The sequence below is a fragment of the Caretta caretta genome, chromosome 4 (assembly GCF_965140235.1).
Source record: "Caretta caretta isolate rCarCar2 chromosome 4, rCarCar1.hap1, whole genome shotgun sequence".
NCBI classification, from domain to species: domain Eukaryota; kingdom Metazoa; phylum Chordata; order Testudines; family Cheloniidae; genus Caretta; species Caretta caretta.
The window spans coordinates 100,706,254-100,723,763 of record NC_134209.1 but is presented as its reverse complement, the minus strand read 5'-3'; the positions used below and the strand labels follow the sequence as shown (position 1 = coordinate 100,723,763).

General features: G+C 35.3%; 1 protein-coding gene across 1 annotated transcript in view; it reads right to left on the bottom strand.

Moving 5' to 3' along the window:
• Positions 1-805: 805 nt before the first annotated feature.
• CHIC2 (cysteine rich hydrophobic domain 2) overlaps positions 806-17,510 on the bottom strand; it is a 40,907-nt gene continuing 24,202 nt past the window's right edge. Inside the window, exons 4-6 of the mRNA XM_048848336.2 lie at positions 11,187-11,243; positions 10,961-11,020; positions 806-7,770 (exon numbers count right to left, since the gene is read on the bottom strand). Coding sequence (XP_048704293.1) covers positions 7,720-7,770; positions 10,961-11,020; positions 11,187-11,243 — 168 coding nt within the window. The 3' untranslated portion in view covers positions 806-7,719. The remainder of the gene's footprint in view (positions 7,771-10,960; positions 11,021-11,186; positions 11,244-17,510) is intronic.

The window sequence follows — 17,510 nt, the reverse complement described above, 5'->3', positions numbered from 1 at the left end:
TCATACCGCTTTGCAAACTGAAATTACAACACCCTGCATGCTTCAGAATAGTTCCAGGGCGTTTTTTTAAATATATCTAAAAAGAGGCTGTTAGGGATTTCCTAAGCAGAGTAACCGAAGAGGGTAAAATGTTTCATACATAAAGAAATAAGTTGGCTGATTAAATTCAACGCTCTCCTCACAGCACTGGATAGAAGTGGAGTTAATATTGCTCATTAAGGTTCAGTTTAAGGAACATTACTAGGTTTTGTAAGACAGTCTGGTAGATTTGCCTAATATGAAGTAAGGAAACAATAATGACTCTGATGGGAATAAGCTGGTGACTTTGTCAATTGGATGGAAATAATATATTAACTGTGTAAGTAAGTAAGATATAAAACAAAATTGAAACACAGCCTTAACAATGGTGTTATTTACTCCACCATAATGGTAATATATACCAATATCACTCTGGTATGAAATACTTAAGAACTTTAGCCACAGAGTTAAATAAAAGCTAATTTGAAAAATTCAGTGTAGGCAAAACTATCCAGTTTGAATACTGCAGTTCTAGAGAGTTTATGAACAGTAAATCACTCACAATTGATTTTTCATTCTATCTAAATCAGATTTAAAGTATTAACTTGATATGATATAAAACAGACCTGAAGAGGAACTCTGTGTAAGGAAAATTTGTCTTTCACTGTCAGAAGTTGGTCCAATAAAAGCTCTTACCTCCCCCACCTTGTCTCTCAACACTTAAAATAAGCTATTATGCCATAAAACAACTTTCAATGTTTTATAAAAGAAAATAAGCCTGAGTAAATAGCTTCACAATTATTTTATTAGTTTGTAATACATACAACTTAAATGCTTTAAAAAGGTTTTGTATTGGAATCCATTCCAATCCTGGGTCAGGTCAGAAAAAACTTACAGAAGGTTGATGCATTAAAAAAAGTTGTGAAATTCAACAAGAGATTAACTTCAGTAATAGTAGCAGAGGTGGTTAAATATTGTTAAATGTGCATATTTACAATTGCGCAGTTTTAAAATTATCCTCTCCTCACTCATTTCCCTCCCTTCCCCATTAACATAGTACTGGCCTTTAAGCTTTCAGTCACTCATCCTGGATTTAAAATATCTGAAGAGTAATGTTAATATCCTCAAGTCACAGCAATCCAATCCTTCTAATATTCTCAACTGTTTATTACCATGATACCCTTAAATCACGATTACTTTTGAATTTAGGTATTTGGGAGGCTGCTACTAAATCTTAATGTAAAGTAAATTTATTTATTTGGTTTTTATTTAACATAGATTGATGCAGTGTGGTTATTTTAACAAGTTTGTTTATTTGGCCAATTTGACAGCTCTCTTAGGTCATTTTTAGGATTACTGATTTATAACCGTGTTTCACAGGATTTTACTAACCATATACAGTCAACGGTATCTCTCTGTAACTTCACTTAATCAGCTGAATTACAGAAAGATTAATTTAGCCCATACAATCTGCAATAAATTGTCCTTATTTTAGTTGAACCTAGGTCAGCATTTTCACTGCAAAATTCAGGTCTTTTAGGGAAATCTAATAAGTTACACATTTTAATGCTGAACTACTCTAATTTCCTTGAAATAATTTACTCTGAAAAAAACCTTCTATTTTAAAATATATACAAAGCATATCCTGATGGATTAGGAAGTGTGTTGTAACCATAACATAAGAGATCACAAACTTAACTTTTAAAGCTCCTTAAGAAAGTTCCTCCATATGCAGACCCTCCTTAAAGTATTTTAGAATTACACTGCACCAGCATATTTTGATTTATAAAAGGTTGCTAAAGCATGGTCTATAAAATGGATTAACAACCCCATTTTTACAAAATAAAAATGATTGAAACAAAATTTTTAGATTACAATGATTGATCCTAATTTTTGACATTTGAAGCAAAGTAATTTTCAATGTTTGTTACAAAGAGAAAATTAAACTGCAAGAACCATTAAAAAATGTTATATCTGCCCCTTAAAGATGAACATTTAACAGTTCCATTTCAGTAAGACACACCCAGCTACAAAATCTACTTAATTTACCTGAATTTAAGCTATCCTCACTGGATCCTAACTCTTGGGTCTTATATGTGTTGTCACATGTATGGACAAGTTAAGATTTTTCTTTGAATACAATTAACCATGCATTACAGGCTCTAGCTTTGGAAGAGATTGGTGTGTAATTAAGGCTGTCCCACTATTATCCATGATTCCTATTTGAGCTAGATATCTTAAGTTTTAAACTAGTTTAACAGAAAGGTAGAAGATGCTTTATCTCTACAGTGGAAGTGTTTCTCATAAATAACAGAGCTGGAGAAATCTCTATCAATTAGGGCACAGCCAAAAAGGTTAATGAGGCACTTACTGGAGACCCAAAATGTAGTGGGAATTAGAACATTGTCTACAAAAGCTCAGGAAAGGGATTCAATTAGCCTTGACATAACCTTCATCCTTCAATACCGTTTGATACAGAAAGAAACCCATTTTGAAGTACACTCAGAGAGTTCTGTTACCAAGCTCTATGTTCAGCCTTTTGCACCTTGCCTTCCTAACTAAAATTTATTACAATTACCTTGATTGCACCATTGCCTTATTGTAACTTTCACAAATGCTTGACTCCTGAGGGTAAATGGGAGAGTAACTTCATTTTCTCCAAGACAAGCTGATTTTAATGAAGCAGTATCAAAGGAAATAAGCCTGGATGAACTTTTAAAAAGAGTGTCTTTCAATTAAACAAAACAATCTAGGTTACAAAAAATCTATTTCATCCAGCTGTGATGTGGTGGGGATATACACTGACAAAATTAAATTTAATACACATAACTCAGAGGATTCTTTTTTTAACAACTAGTCTCAAAACATACCAAATTACACTGACTACAACTTTTCCAGGAGATTCCAGCGGTAAAGAACGATGCTATCTATATCAGTAGACAATAACAAAGTCCAAAGTTTGACACACTGTTACTAACAAAACTGAATATATTAATCTGGCAGTGAACTAGAGCACTGCATTAACTGAGGATATGGCACACATGAGCCACATCACACAGTAGCAAGAGCATTTGCTTCCACTGCACTTTTTCCCACTGGCACCCGCTGATTAAGTCTCCCAGCAAAAAGAACATTTGCATTTATCATTACCAGAAAATCCTGGCTCACCCAGTTTGCAGACACACCTGTCATAGAAAGGGGAAGCATATGGAAAGCATTTCAGTGTGGAACTAGTCTTTCTTGGAAACATTCAGGTTCTGCATTTACAGCAAGGGAATTCATCTATCCTTATCTGGTGATCTAAAATGCTCATTGTGTTTAACATCCTCGCACCACACAGTGAAGTGGGCTGCCTTGGCCACAGGCTGATTACATTTTAAATGGTCATGCATACTAAAGTCCAAGTAATCTTCTGGGAAGCAATTTGTAAAATAAGCTTCCATGTAGTCAGGCCCATTCAGCCTATTAGCTCTGTTATTATCTTTCCTATTAATGCCTCAGGAATTATATTTTCACCTAAGTGTGGCCAACAAAATCAGTATATAGTGTACACTTAACAGGATGGGAAGGATGGTTTTAGGGAAAGAATCACAGAAATTGGAGGGAATTAGTAATGATGATGAATACAGATTTCTCTTCTGAAACACCGTCCTTTCAAAAGCAAATTATCTAAGCAAGAACTTGGTTTTAGTCATGGATCCAAAGCCAGCCAGGCTGAAGGCACCATCCATACTACCGGGTTCCTACAATGAATCCAAGACATCTTTTGAGACAAGGATGCATCCTTGATTGATTTTAAGTATCCTTCATATTAAAAAATTTGACCTCAGGGAGGGAGAAGGCCCTTATCTACAAAAATGCAGTGCTTTGAAGTGTAGACTAGAGCTGTCTATATATATAGCACAGGTTACTGGATTTAAGAGGTACATGTCCCATTTATATATCTCCTTAAATTGTTCAGTATTAAGCTTTCTGGATCAGCAATCTGCAGGATTACCAACCTCAACTATTGCAAAATCATGAGTCACTCCTCCTCAAAGTTAGATTTGTTTAAATGTCTCTTGATTTTAAATAAATAAATACATAAATAAATACATACATTTGAGGGTTCTTTTCCTTCTAGTTTCTGAGCCTTTAGGGTTCACGTATTCAAACTTTTACCTGCAAACACGAGGGCTACAAATTTACTTAATTAAAAAAAAAGCTGACACTCTAACCTAATCACGTGCCTCCAGGAGCTTGTGATAAAAATCATGAGTTGGCAACATTGAAATTGGTAACTATTTGGGGAAAAACAGTTTTTAAACCCTTTCCTATGATATTTAGAACTCTACTACTACAAGTCCTCAGAATCCACAGCATATGGTAATGAAAAATTCAGTTATTTTGATGAGTATAACTGGGACTCTTGGATTTACTTGTAAAATTTATTAAAAAGTACCCTTACCAAAGGGACTGTGAAATGCTTACTAGCTTTATGTAACTTTTATCTATAAAGATTCCCTCCTCTAATTAACAGCTCACTGCAAACTCTGCAAATCCCACTGGAAGCTTCAGACCTTAACCAATGGCCAACTGTTAAGGGCTCTTGTAAATATATTATACCATCAGGACTTCTCATGTAGGGCCTGATCCAAAGCCCTCCGGAATGGGAGCCTTTCCCCAAAAACTACAGTGCATCTTTTGATGATGGAGACAAGTGATTTTCTTTGCTTATACTATGGAAAGAAAGAGAAATCCTGGCCAAACAATTAAAGGCAACTGCATTTACAAATCAACTATCTAAAATAACTTTCAAATACAGTCACTGATGCCCTTAGCACCAGTTTTTCACGCTAAAGGTTAAATAGGCATAACTAGATACTGTGTTAAGATTTCTCATTAGTATTCTTTTTAATTAAGTGCATATCCAGCCTTCACAGTTCAAGCAAAGACTGATAAGTTAACTAGTTAAAGGGAATCAGAAAGATTACTTCCTTTTGTAGGATATTTTCAGGCTATCCTTTATAATTGTAAAGCAGTTAACACACAGACTAGTCTAGTGTGTTAACTGCTTTTCATTTATAAAAGGGCAGCCTGAAAATATCCTGCAACACAGAGCAGCATTTTGATTCCCTTTTCTCTTTATCACTGTCTTGCGGCCTGCCCAAACTATAAATTGTTTTATTTTGGTAGTTGGGACTTGTAGGAAATGAAACCATTGCTAGAGTCACGTAAACCTACTGCCGATTGGACAAAACACTAGAAATTATATTAAAAAAAATCCCTACTGGCCACAACGGAGATTAACTTGATGACTTTTTAAGGTCTTTTCCATCTCCAATTTCTATTATTTTTGTTCAGAAGTTAAGGGATTTGTGTAAAGAAGTTTTATAATTACTACTGGATGAATGGTCTACTTTGACAGGAGAAACCAAGAGGATTTAAGAATCTTGGTCAGCCATAACTGACTCAATGATCCCAAACTCCTGAGTCTCTCTGGAGCCATCCCAATCATCTCAGAGACATTGAGAATTGCTTCTTCGAGCATTTCAGATATTTTGACTTGTCCTTCATGTCAAGGAATTTCCAAAGTTTTTGATCTACAAAAACTCTAATTTGGACTTCTACAACAGATATTCAAAGAGTGATACAGAAGTTTAAAAAATGAGCTGTAAAGTCTGATAAAATGAGACTGACATCCATTTGGTTAATAAACATTTGACACCTTGAGCAGTCATGGCTCTTGTGTTAACACAGGGCAGTACTACATATAAGAACTTTATAAGAGATATGCCCCAAGTGAAAATCTTTAAGCCACTCAGACACTTCTTCATTAATGAAATACCAATGGGGAACTGGAAGGGATAACAGATACCCAACAATATGTCCATGAAAGAGCTATTTTATACAGTCCATTGGGAACTTTGATAACAGTAAAACATACCTGCAGCTTACACAAAAAGCACAAGAGCTCCTTTCTTCAAAGCAGAGAGTAGGAATCATTAGATAAAAGCTAAGTAATGGAAGATCTCTATTCTGGAGCATATATAGAGAACACAGATTAAGATAATTCAGAGAAAACCCTTGACCTTTCTAGACAGCTCCCAATATCAAACAATGAATATGACATTCACTAGTGAAGATTTATAGAGAATAACTATTTTGAAGAAGTATACAAAAATAGTTCATAACATCCAGGTACTTGTATATATTAATGAGAAATGAACCTTGTATTTAAAAGAGTAAAAAGAGTAAAAAGAGAAAGGTATTTGTGTCGTGATATCAACTTTTCATTCATACGAATATTAAGCAGAGTATATTTGTTTGTCATAGTTATTCACATTATTGCTTGCTACCACAGATGTATGAGTAACAGTTTCTTAGCATACATTAATGTTCATGTACAGTAATTCCAGTCATACAAAGAACAAACTTAAAAATAAGATTACTGAGTAGCTATTAAAAACAAACATATATGAAGATATGTACAACAAAGTGAGATAAGTAACATAATGAAATAGGACTGGCCTGACCCAAGCATACATCACATATCCAGGTTTTTTAAAATCATATTTGTGCAGAAAATAAACCTTGTAAACCTAAATGGGAAGAAATCAGGGTGCAATAAATATTTATCCAGTACATTTCTTAAGTTCTCACTATTGTCCAGCGTACCCTGCTTTGACTAATTTTGTGATACAAGGCATCCATCTCCATTTGTGTCTGGAACTGTATTTTTCAAGATTTCTCTCAAACGACGGCCTACGTAAGGTTATAAATGCATTTTTAAAAGCCCTAAAAAACCTGGAAAAGATTTTCTTGGGACAATAAATTTACTGAAACAAATATTTTTGCACCCTTGTGTACAAGCTCTGGTAAACAATAAGAAGTAAAGAGTTAAGCTGTTACATGGCATTAACCTGAATTAAGATATATACATTATAAGTTGCAATACTAATGTATTTTTGTGATCCTGAGCTCTAGTAATCGTTAGATGCATGCAAACCTTTCCATGATTTTTCCAGTCTGAATAAAATACTTCAAATTCTGGTTTATTAACCTTTAAGATAGAACTTCTTCAGAACCAGCTGATAGATTTCTTCACAAAAGAGCACAGACACTTCTAATGGTGCATTGACATTTGGGTTCCAAAATGGACAGTTTCAAACAAGCATATCTTTTTATCTCAGTAGAGGTGGCTGGCTGATATTCCCTTTGTTTCCCCCCCCTCCCCGGCCAAAAAAAAAGGGGGGGGGGAATAAAAATATACAACTAGAATGTCACAGGCAAAATCTGGGGAGGGTCATAGAAGTTACTTAGGTATACAGGTTAAATATTAAAAACTTCCACAATTTACAGTCAACTCATTATGTGTATTATGGGTTAAAAAAATATCTGCTCGCTTGTAGGCTATTTTCACCTGTATATTTATGTTATGTATATACACACACACATATAAAAGACTCTGAAAATCAAGATACATTAACAAACATAGGAAGTACAAGTAATAACTTAAGTAGTACTTAACATTTGCATGAAATGACTTTTGCAAATTTTGACAAAATGCACTTAGAACATGCTGTTATTAAAAAATAAAAAGAACAAAAACCACCACAATAATCTGTAGAACCAATGCTATATCACCACCAGGAGAGCACCAAGCAAGGCACCATTGGAAAGACAACATACTTGGATAAGTCTCTATAAATAAAGCAAATGCTAGTCTGGTCGAAAAATCGGTGTCTTTGGTAAAAATTCTATCAGAATGACCTGTATAAAAAGAAAAACAAATTTAATGAAACTTGGCATCAGTCTTATCCATTAACTGAAGTTCATCACAGCAACCACTCACAAAATTTGTTTACATTTATCTAAAAATGTGGGGAGAGGAAAGAATGAACAATCAAGGGCCATGCTACCCTCATTAGGTAAGGGACCACTAGGAAATGATGATACACATCATGTGCCAATCTAAGGGCAGTAAACCTTAACAGCCAGAGTATCATATGGGATAGAGAAACATATGGCTCACGGGTCATGTTAAAATAAGCCACCAGCTAATTATTCATTGACAAACTCAGCTAACTGGCTCATAATTTTTTTCTAACAAAATGTAAAGATATGGATGTTAAAAAGAGAAGATGAATACATGTAAAAACAACTTTATAACTAAACTATAAATACTTGTTCTCAGTTCAGATCAGTTTTGCAATCAATTGAAAATAAAAAAACATGCTTAGTTTCAATGATTTTCCATAAAAAGTACTAATTACTACTCCACTAATAATCTGTTTTACATATTTCAAGGCCCATCTCCATATCAAACAAATTCTCAGGTAGGTAGCAAGAAACTTGACTTGTGTTTCAACATGAATATTCAGAGCTAGATTCTAATGTGTGAGCCATTTTGCTATAGGAGGCCATCAATATAACATATCTGAATATAATCTACCCCTTAGTGTGTGTTGAAGGGCATCTTAAGAAAAACTACTCTTTCAAAACTTTCCTCTCCATAAAATTGTCCATAAAATTACTGACACATCAGTAAGATTGGGACTCCTAACACTCTACTCTGTTCAACAAAGGAATGTAATTGAATTTTATTGGTTTCTAACTGTGCAATTCAAAGCACACTGGTAAAAGGAGGTAGCCTTTCTTCTAATCAATTAAAATTGCATTCCTAAAATTTTTTTAAATAATACGTTTCATCATCAAAAGCCTATCATATAAAAAGCATATTACCTGAAACAGACAAAAAGCTGACACTCAGAAGGTACATTTGGGTGCATAGGAAAAAAACTAGCTGGCTGTTTAAAGGATAAATGCCTCATCTGTCTTTTATAAAAAGGTGTGTATGGGGGGGGGGGGGGGGGCAGGGGGTGTTTAATCCATGGATTTGATCCCTGAGGCCAAGGTTTTCAAAGCCTTAAAGTTAGGATTCTAAATATAAATTTAGGCAACTCAGTTAGTAGTTTGATTTTCAAAAATGCTGAGCACCACTGACCTCTGAGTGCTTTTGAAATTCAGGCCATGTTTCAAACTAGAATAAGCTGAAGAGGTGCAAGTCATTTTTTCTACTGGTGAAGTGAAACAACTTGCACACTGTTTAGCATCAAGACCAACAGATAAAACCTTCCTGTAGACAAGCCCTATTTAGGTGCCAAAATATGGATATGGAAGCCTCACTTTCCGCATTCATTTTTGAAAGGCTTAGCTTCATTTTTCCACCCCACTTCTTTTTAAAGTTAACTTATAAATGGAAAATTTAAGACAGCTTTAATACGACCAGCATCTTAACTAGCTACAGACAAAAGAATGGAACACAAGTTCTGTGGAAAATCAATGTTGGATTAAAATAACTATATTAAATATTTCGACAGCTAACTTGTTAGAAGCTTTTAAAAATATTTCTCACTCTTCGATCCTGATCCTGCAAACACTTATGCACAAGCTTAACTTTAGTCCTGTAAGTAGACCAATTGATTTAAAATCTTTAGTTAACAGAATGTCCACTATATAAAAAGTGACTATAATTTCATACAAGTTCACCTAAAAAAAGATGAACATTTGTTGAAACTCTAGTAAGCCACCCTCCAAAATTAATTAAAAAAACTGTAGCCTCTTTTGCTTAATTTCAGTTTAGTCTGCAAAGGATTTGAAGTGACAATACTAACTACTTCTGTAGAAAAACAGAAGCATTCCATGATGAAAAAAGCAGGACATCTTCATATGGGTAAAGCTCAAAACAGCTTACTGAAATTTGCTATTTTTCCTGCTTATAGTGAAATATCATGTATCTCGTCATAAATTAACATGTTTTATATAATAGATAATGATACAAAAAATCTACTTATTCAGTTTAGTAAATAGAGCTAGACTGTGAAAAGAGACATTAAAAATCCTTTTATGTTTCAGGCTAGAAATAGGATTTAGTGTGAAAATGGAAGAAAGGGGAATGCTAGCAGTGAAAAGATGATTTTAAGAATTTCTAATTATTTAAACACTATTTTAACCAATCTTTTTATATGCCTCTATGATGGCTTTATTGTTTCAAAGAATAGACAAAATATCAGATAACAAAAGACCATGCATATTTAAGAAGTGCTATCCTAAGTATTTCTCCAAGGTTAGTCTTTATTTTCAATAGTTAACCCCTTCCTGGCCCACTCACTTCTCCAATTAAGGAAATCCTACATATTTCAGTGATGTAATCAATTTAACAGACTCATCTCACCACATTCACTCTCCCTTGACTACACTCAAAAGTTTTTGAAAACAGTAATAAAACAGAAAACAAATAAAAGAGCAAGAAGGCAGCTAGGTGAGCAAACTGAAATGCCATACTGACTGACTGAAGAAGGCATGCAACTTTTCAGCGTATATATTTCTATAACTTGAGAACTTTTTAGGGAATAATAACCAAACCGAAGTGTCTTTTGTAGCTTACTTGTAAGACTGACTTTACAAATATTTTAGGTGACCCTATTAAAGATAAAGATACTTTCAAGACAGTTGAGATGTGGGGCAGTTAATATCTATAAAGGCTAAAGGTTTCTTAAGCTCCAACAGTTTAGCTGAAAGGTCTTCTTCCATACTTTTAGACTTGATTAGCATTATATAAAACAGCCATATCTGACTTGCTGCGTAACCAAAGTTGTGGTTATTCTTTATACAGCATCTAAAATTTCACACTCCATCAACACACGTTCAAGCTATTTTATCTTGGCAATTAATTTATTATTTTTCAGAACACAGTGAAGCCTTGTTTTCAAGTCATTCATAACTTTATAAATCAGTCCTGCACATGAAACTATGCATCTGTGAACCGTAGAAAATCCTTGCACTCAGGCGATTAAGCTCCTGACACCTTTACTGATTAATAATCATGAAAAGAATAAGATCAGAAGCAAAATAAATGATCATTTAATAGAGAAACTCACAAAACAGCCCTTTAACTTACATATTCCATCATGTTATTCGTTTCACATTTCCTTTTGCTCAGTCTCCAATGCAAGCACAGCTAGACAAGGAGGAAAGAAAAAGAAGAAAAATGAGCTGTATTTTATTGCAGCACACAGACTAGCCCATTTGTCCACCTTTCATATTTTTCGTTCAACAAAAGCATCTGTTTCCATACTGTGCAATTCAGACTCCAACAGTACGAAGCTGCTCCCTGCGGCACTCACCTTGTGGTATAACCTATTGTTTTCCCATTCTAATAACTTCTCAATCGATCTTCGTGTCTGGAAGACAAATGAGAAAGAATTTTACTCTTGACTGGTTTTAGAAAAACTTTGTTTTGCAGCTGCTTTTGTGTGAAAAGGGGAGAGGTATAGGACAGTGACTGAGTACAGGGTGGTCTGCAATACTATCAAACCTTCTGTAGTATTAAACAGTAACTAGAGCAGAAATGATCCTTTTTAAAAAGTAAAAACTAAGTGACAATGTGAAAAAAGAATTGCAACCTTTGAGCACAATGGTTTATACGTATGTTTTAATTGCTTGGACTCCTAAGAGTACTCAACAGCAATTTTCAGACCATTTTTAAGTCTCAGCAAGAATGTTACACAAAAATATTAATGTGAATATACTGCTTCCAAAACATCTCTATTTGAACAGCTGAAAGATGCTGTAAACTTTACTTTGTAATGCAAGAGGTCAAGTATAAATATTCTATCTAACCAATACCTTAAAGAAAATCTTTTATATCTTTAGCTCTGAAAACTAGCCAGGAAAATCCGAATATGGAACGTTAGGATGGTAACTTGCACAAATGCTAAATGGTTAAAAAAAATCTAGGATTTACACAAAAATGCAGTGCAATACCAATATTTCAGATTCTCAAGATTTGGACATTTGTGCTTTTAACATTTGACATTTCATGCAAAGAATTCTGACATTCTGAAATCTAAACGTTGATAAATCTTTACAAATAAAATTTTGCATGTATGCAATTCTAATAACTTATCAATCTTCATGTATGCAAAATGTAATGAAAAACAGCAATCTTTCTGAAGTACAGCTTCATGCCTAGAGATATTTTGAGTATCTAAGTATAATAATTTAGTTATACTTACATTTTAGAAATGTACTCTGACATTTATGGTCATTTGACTGCCGCAATGTCTACTGCTCAGCCCTTAATGGGATTTGCTAGCAAGTACGAATAAAAGAGGATAATTCATGATGCCAGGTGTTAAGATGAGACCAACAGAGCTGCAGGTGCAAAAGGACGCAGCTCTGACAAGGATCAACTGCAACTTAGTGCAGCTGCAGCTTCCTTACAAAGCAATGGGGATGAAGGGGGGAAGCATCTTGCTGTTATTATTGTAAAATAACAGAGGTAGTATAAACAAACACTCACAATCACAAACTAGAAATCTGTGAGTCAAGCAAGTATGAGCTGAATAAAATAAAAATTCAACTGTTTTCAAATGATTGGCTTGGCATTTCAAATGCAAAATGTTAATATTTATTTAAAATCAGCTACTTGCTCTCTAGTTACCATACAACCTTTCAACACCAAACATGTTTAAGCCTGAGCTATGGTCATATGATTAAAAATAAATTAATTATAATCTATGAATAATCATTATTGGGTTGTGTTTCTACTACATTATATTTTAAAAGCAGACATTACAAGAACTTTAAAAGGTGGCTTTGTCAGTGACTAAATTTATTTAATCAGTTTTTGGAATTCAGGGTTTCTTTTTGTTTATTATTATTAATTATTATTATTATTATAACTACTACTATTTTTTAAGACAGTGTCCTTTAACAATGATCAGCAGACCTAACTTGTTTCTTTGTAAAGATAGCCTTTTAGAGTCTGCTCTCTTTTTAAATGAAAATAGGGCAGCAGTTATGGTCACACTTTTGTTAATTTAGTTGCCAGTCAGCTCCAAATCAAAAGAAAATAAGGCTGCAGAGTGTAATTAACATTCAGTTCAGTCGTTTTGTCCCTTGTCTAGCCCCCAAGCTTTGTTAAAATTGCCATCTGAATGCTGAAGGCTGTAGGGAAATCGATTTGATTCTAATCGCACCATGAAAAGAACATGATCTAACTGCTTTCAGCCCTCCGTAAATCTGTACTAGGTCTTTAGCACAATGCAACTTCCAATTTAAAAAGCACTGAATGTCTCGTCAATGACTTTGTGAAGAAAAAAGAACAAGGAGCAGACATAAAAATTCCAATAGTTGTTTAAGCATTAAAGTTCATTTGCATCACAGCAAACCTGAAAAGGGCTGACCTCTCAAACCGCCTCTCAGGTCTATGAAGTTGTAGCCTTGACAAGCTCACATTGACAGAGCTCATTGACTCTGAAAGGCTACTCTATCAATGGTGAAAAATGGCAATAGGTTCTACTCTGAGCAGGCATCTGCCTGCCCACCCGCTGCTAAACCAATGGCAAAACTGATTCAAAACCTGAATCTACCTTGTAATCTTCCTTTCCTGGACCTTTTAATAATAGATTAAAATCACAATACAATTTAATTTTACTACTTGCCTGAAAAAGAGTGGAACAAACATTCAAGCTTTCCAAATTCCAATAAAATTGTGTGTACACACACACGTGTACGCATACACACACATATGTATAGACAGTGTACTATATAAGGCATATAATACATACACACAAGAAACTGAACATACAATATTAAAATCTTGCACACAGAATGCACCAAACGTACTTTCCATAAAATATTAAAAGATCCTTCGTTACAGTAAAAATATCACCACAACTATTAAACCTGTTAGGCTAGTGATGTAGGTTTAATCAATTTGTTTAAAAACTAATCTATTGTATCCAATTAGAACTACTCTAACTAGCAAGATTTTGACTATATAACTTTTGATAACACAATATTATACAGTTGGTCTTGCTCACTTATGTAAAACTCCTACTATAATACTTTATATCCCCCTGTAAATATGCCTTGTAAGATTTAAAATTCATAAACCAACACTGAATTACAGCTATAAAAATGTGAAAGAAAATTTAAATGTAAAACGTTACTGCAAACTCCACAGCTTGGGGAAAAAGAAGTGAATTAAACAGCATCACACAATTCTCTATAGCAAGTCTTCTTTCCTACTTGACAGGTGAAAAAAAGTACTTGCACGTGCAGCTTAATTAATCACTACACTTGACATCTCAATGATTTACAGTGAGGAGCAGGTGAGGACATACAAAACCAGAAAGGAACCCTTGATTTGAGAGTAACATTTCCAGTATACTGGGATGACAAGCACAGAGTCTATCAATGGTGTACAGAAAAACCCATACTGCAAATTATTTGTTAGTAGCAACAAAAGCACAAATTAAGTGGAAGAAAGCTTTAGTTATTAGGAAGATTTCATACTGTCCACGTTTTAAAAAAAAAATAAAATCAGTATTGTAACAAAACTAAACTACCAATTCAAATTGATTATGATTTTTTTTAAAAAATTGTTGAAGGACAGATGATGTGACAAATCAGATGACCTTTACTCTCCATTAAAAAAAAGTGGCATAACATAAATTCATCTTCAATTAACTGGCTGGATGTAGAATTTAATGAGACATTTCAGTAAAATGAAACCATAGCAGCTTAAATTCCTACATGCAGTTAGATTTGACTCAGCTTCTAAAATGTGCATGTTTGATGACCTCCTTTGAAAAATTATTCTGCCAACCACCAGGAAATATAAAGCCAAAATAAACACTTTCAGCCTGATATTGCTCCCATTTAAGTCAATGGGAGTTTTGCCATTGTCTGCAAAGGGAGCAAAGTTGAGCCCTTTAGCTAAAAAGCTATATTGCGTTTCTTTAGTTATTTAATTTGTGTGGTTTTTTCAGGTGCAACATGAGTGTGACAAGTCATTATCAGCCACCAATGAAGTGTTATCTATCAAAATTACTTAGACTGTAAGAGCTTTCTCTTATGTGAGGCAACAACCTGTTTCTTCCTGGGCACGTACCTTATTCAACATTGGTGTCTCTGGATCATTAGACTAGCCCTTTTACCCCTCTTATCTTCCTCTTGTCAGTAAATACCGGATGATTCTGGCTGCTTTTCGTAACTGTTTTACTGAAGATCTCTTCAAAACCCACCGATTGACTATGCCTCCAACTACTGGATTTGAAAAACCACTAAACTTATTTAACCAGAGTAAAACATAACATACATAACAGTTGCATTCAGTAACCCTTCTACTTCTTACTCCACTAGGGAAAGCATAATCTTGTAAAACCTCAGCAGTGCTTCTCTTGCTGATCACAGTCTAGACCCCCCCTCTCTGCAGGAGCTAAACAATGATCCTTCAAATTCAACCCCCTCAAAGTTCCAGATGAGCAGTCTGGGTGGAGCTTCCGTCCACGAGTCCAAGCCTCTGTGTCTCTGTGGGACGAAGACCAAAAAGAACACAACATACCCCATCCTACAATTTTGCTCAACACTTATCCTATAACATCTCGTATCATTCAATTTCAAGTTAACCTACTCCCTTCTCCACGTACATGTTTACAGCATCTGGCTGAATGGGGAAATCCTGATAGAAGCCTCTAGATGCTACTGCAATGCAAATATTAAATTATAATAACCTGGCACCTACCATAATGCTATTTGAGTACCTCCCTATACTTTAAGGTGTGGATTCCTAAGGATTAGTCATACTACATTTTTGTAAATATTTAAAGGACTGTATTGTTCATGAATGGTAACAGTGACAGTCCTGGAGAATGAAGCCCCTCTATTCAACAAACAGAACAGGGACAAGGCCCGTAGTAATACGGCTTTCTCACCCAACCCATTAATTTTGTTCACTTTCCTCTGGGGTTGATAGGGAGGTTCATTTTTCATGTCCATTCGATCTTTGGCTTCTTTCCTGAAATTGCAGACAAGGGTGCTAACATGCCCAATAAGAATTGCACCAAGATCACCATTTATTTTACATAAGCCTTTACACAATCAAATGATAATGATTTTTGCCCTGATCCTGCAAAGACTTATGTGTATGCTTGACCACTTAGTTGGGACTTTGCAACACTGGGGCCTTTGTGGTTATGCATCTGAACAGTAGCTGTACTAAATATCGAGACAGAAAGGCTCCTTATCTTATCTGTACCCTGACCTAGGCTTCTTTCATCCTAAAAAGGAAATTTTACACACAACTTCTTGTTTATCTCCATACAAATATGTGTTAGCTTCCAGTTAAAATTGCTCAGGTACACATCCTACCAACACAATGAAAGCCAAGGAAGTCACAAGTTAAATAAATTTCTCCCACACTTTTCAACATACCTCACCATCCCAGATTACAAAAAAAGCCACACAGACCTTCTCCCTTTTACAACCAAATGCTTACCTCAATTCTTACCAAATTAGTTAGAGAAATGTGTTTAGGTTGAGATTGTGGGAACAGTTAACACGTAGTTCTTATATCTGAAATATGGTATGGTGGTAATACAGTAAGAGAAGTAAAACAACGGAGGGATTATATTTGTGCAGGAAATTTGTGAGAATGTAATGCAGTTAAGAGTTATGAAAAGAGATTTGATTTTGTAATCATGTGAAAATGTCATTGTAGAGAGTTAATTGTTAGTGTTTAGCATTGTTGTATATCAACACAGTGTCATGCATTTGAATCTAAGGAGGTCTGTGTAGTTGTGGGGTGATATAGGTGGCGTGATAGGTAAATTGAACGCACAACTGAAGTGTGCAGTTGGATTATGTACTTGTGATTTCCTTTGGTTTTATTGTTTGTGTTGAGAGGCTGTGCACTTGAGCAACCTTAACTGTAAGCTAAGCAAGTGTGTGTCTGGGGAAATCTTACAGATTTTCTAATATCTTTCCAATGCTGGACCCCCCCACCCCCACCCTCCTGTTCCACTTCTCCTACTGGACTTGCAAACAGCTGACTCCTCCCATCATCTCTCACAGCCCTGTTCCTTAACACACTTCTGCCAATGAGTGTCACCGTCAACCACAACCCTCATCTATCATCAAAATATATGTGAATACCTAAAAGCTTGATTGGTAAGGGCACAGGGTACATTGGGTTTGCTTGGGATGAAAAAAGTAGAACACAGAGGATTCCCCCATTCGTCAAAGTGCAGCCCCCTCTGCTCTGTTTATTCCACCACAGGTTCCCTGTTCAGCCTGAGCACCACTTCTCCATGCACTCCTTACAAAACTGTGCTCTCCCTACCACTTCACATCCCTGCTCCACCAATCCAAATGTCCCAGGGGCTACAGCCTGGTGCTCTGGTAGAAGTGAGATGGGTTGTGTGGAGTTAGGGAGAAGAAGTAGGGATGCATATGGGACCGTGGAAGGTGGCTGGCGTGGAAGGCATGGCATGGCAAGGCGATTGTGCTGTCCCATGGAGAGGCATTTGGGATGTACATGCAAAGATGAGGACAAAAAAGCCATTTATGATCTTCCTCTCCCTGAGCAACATGAAAGGTTTTAATCCTCTGCAACTCTGGCCTGTTAGACCACAACTCCCCTCTGGTGAACCACAGTCACT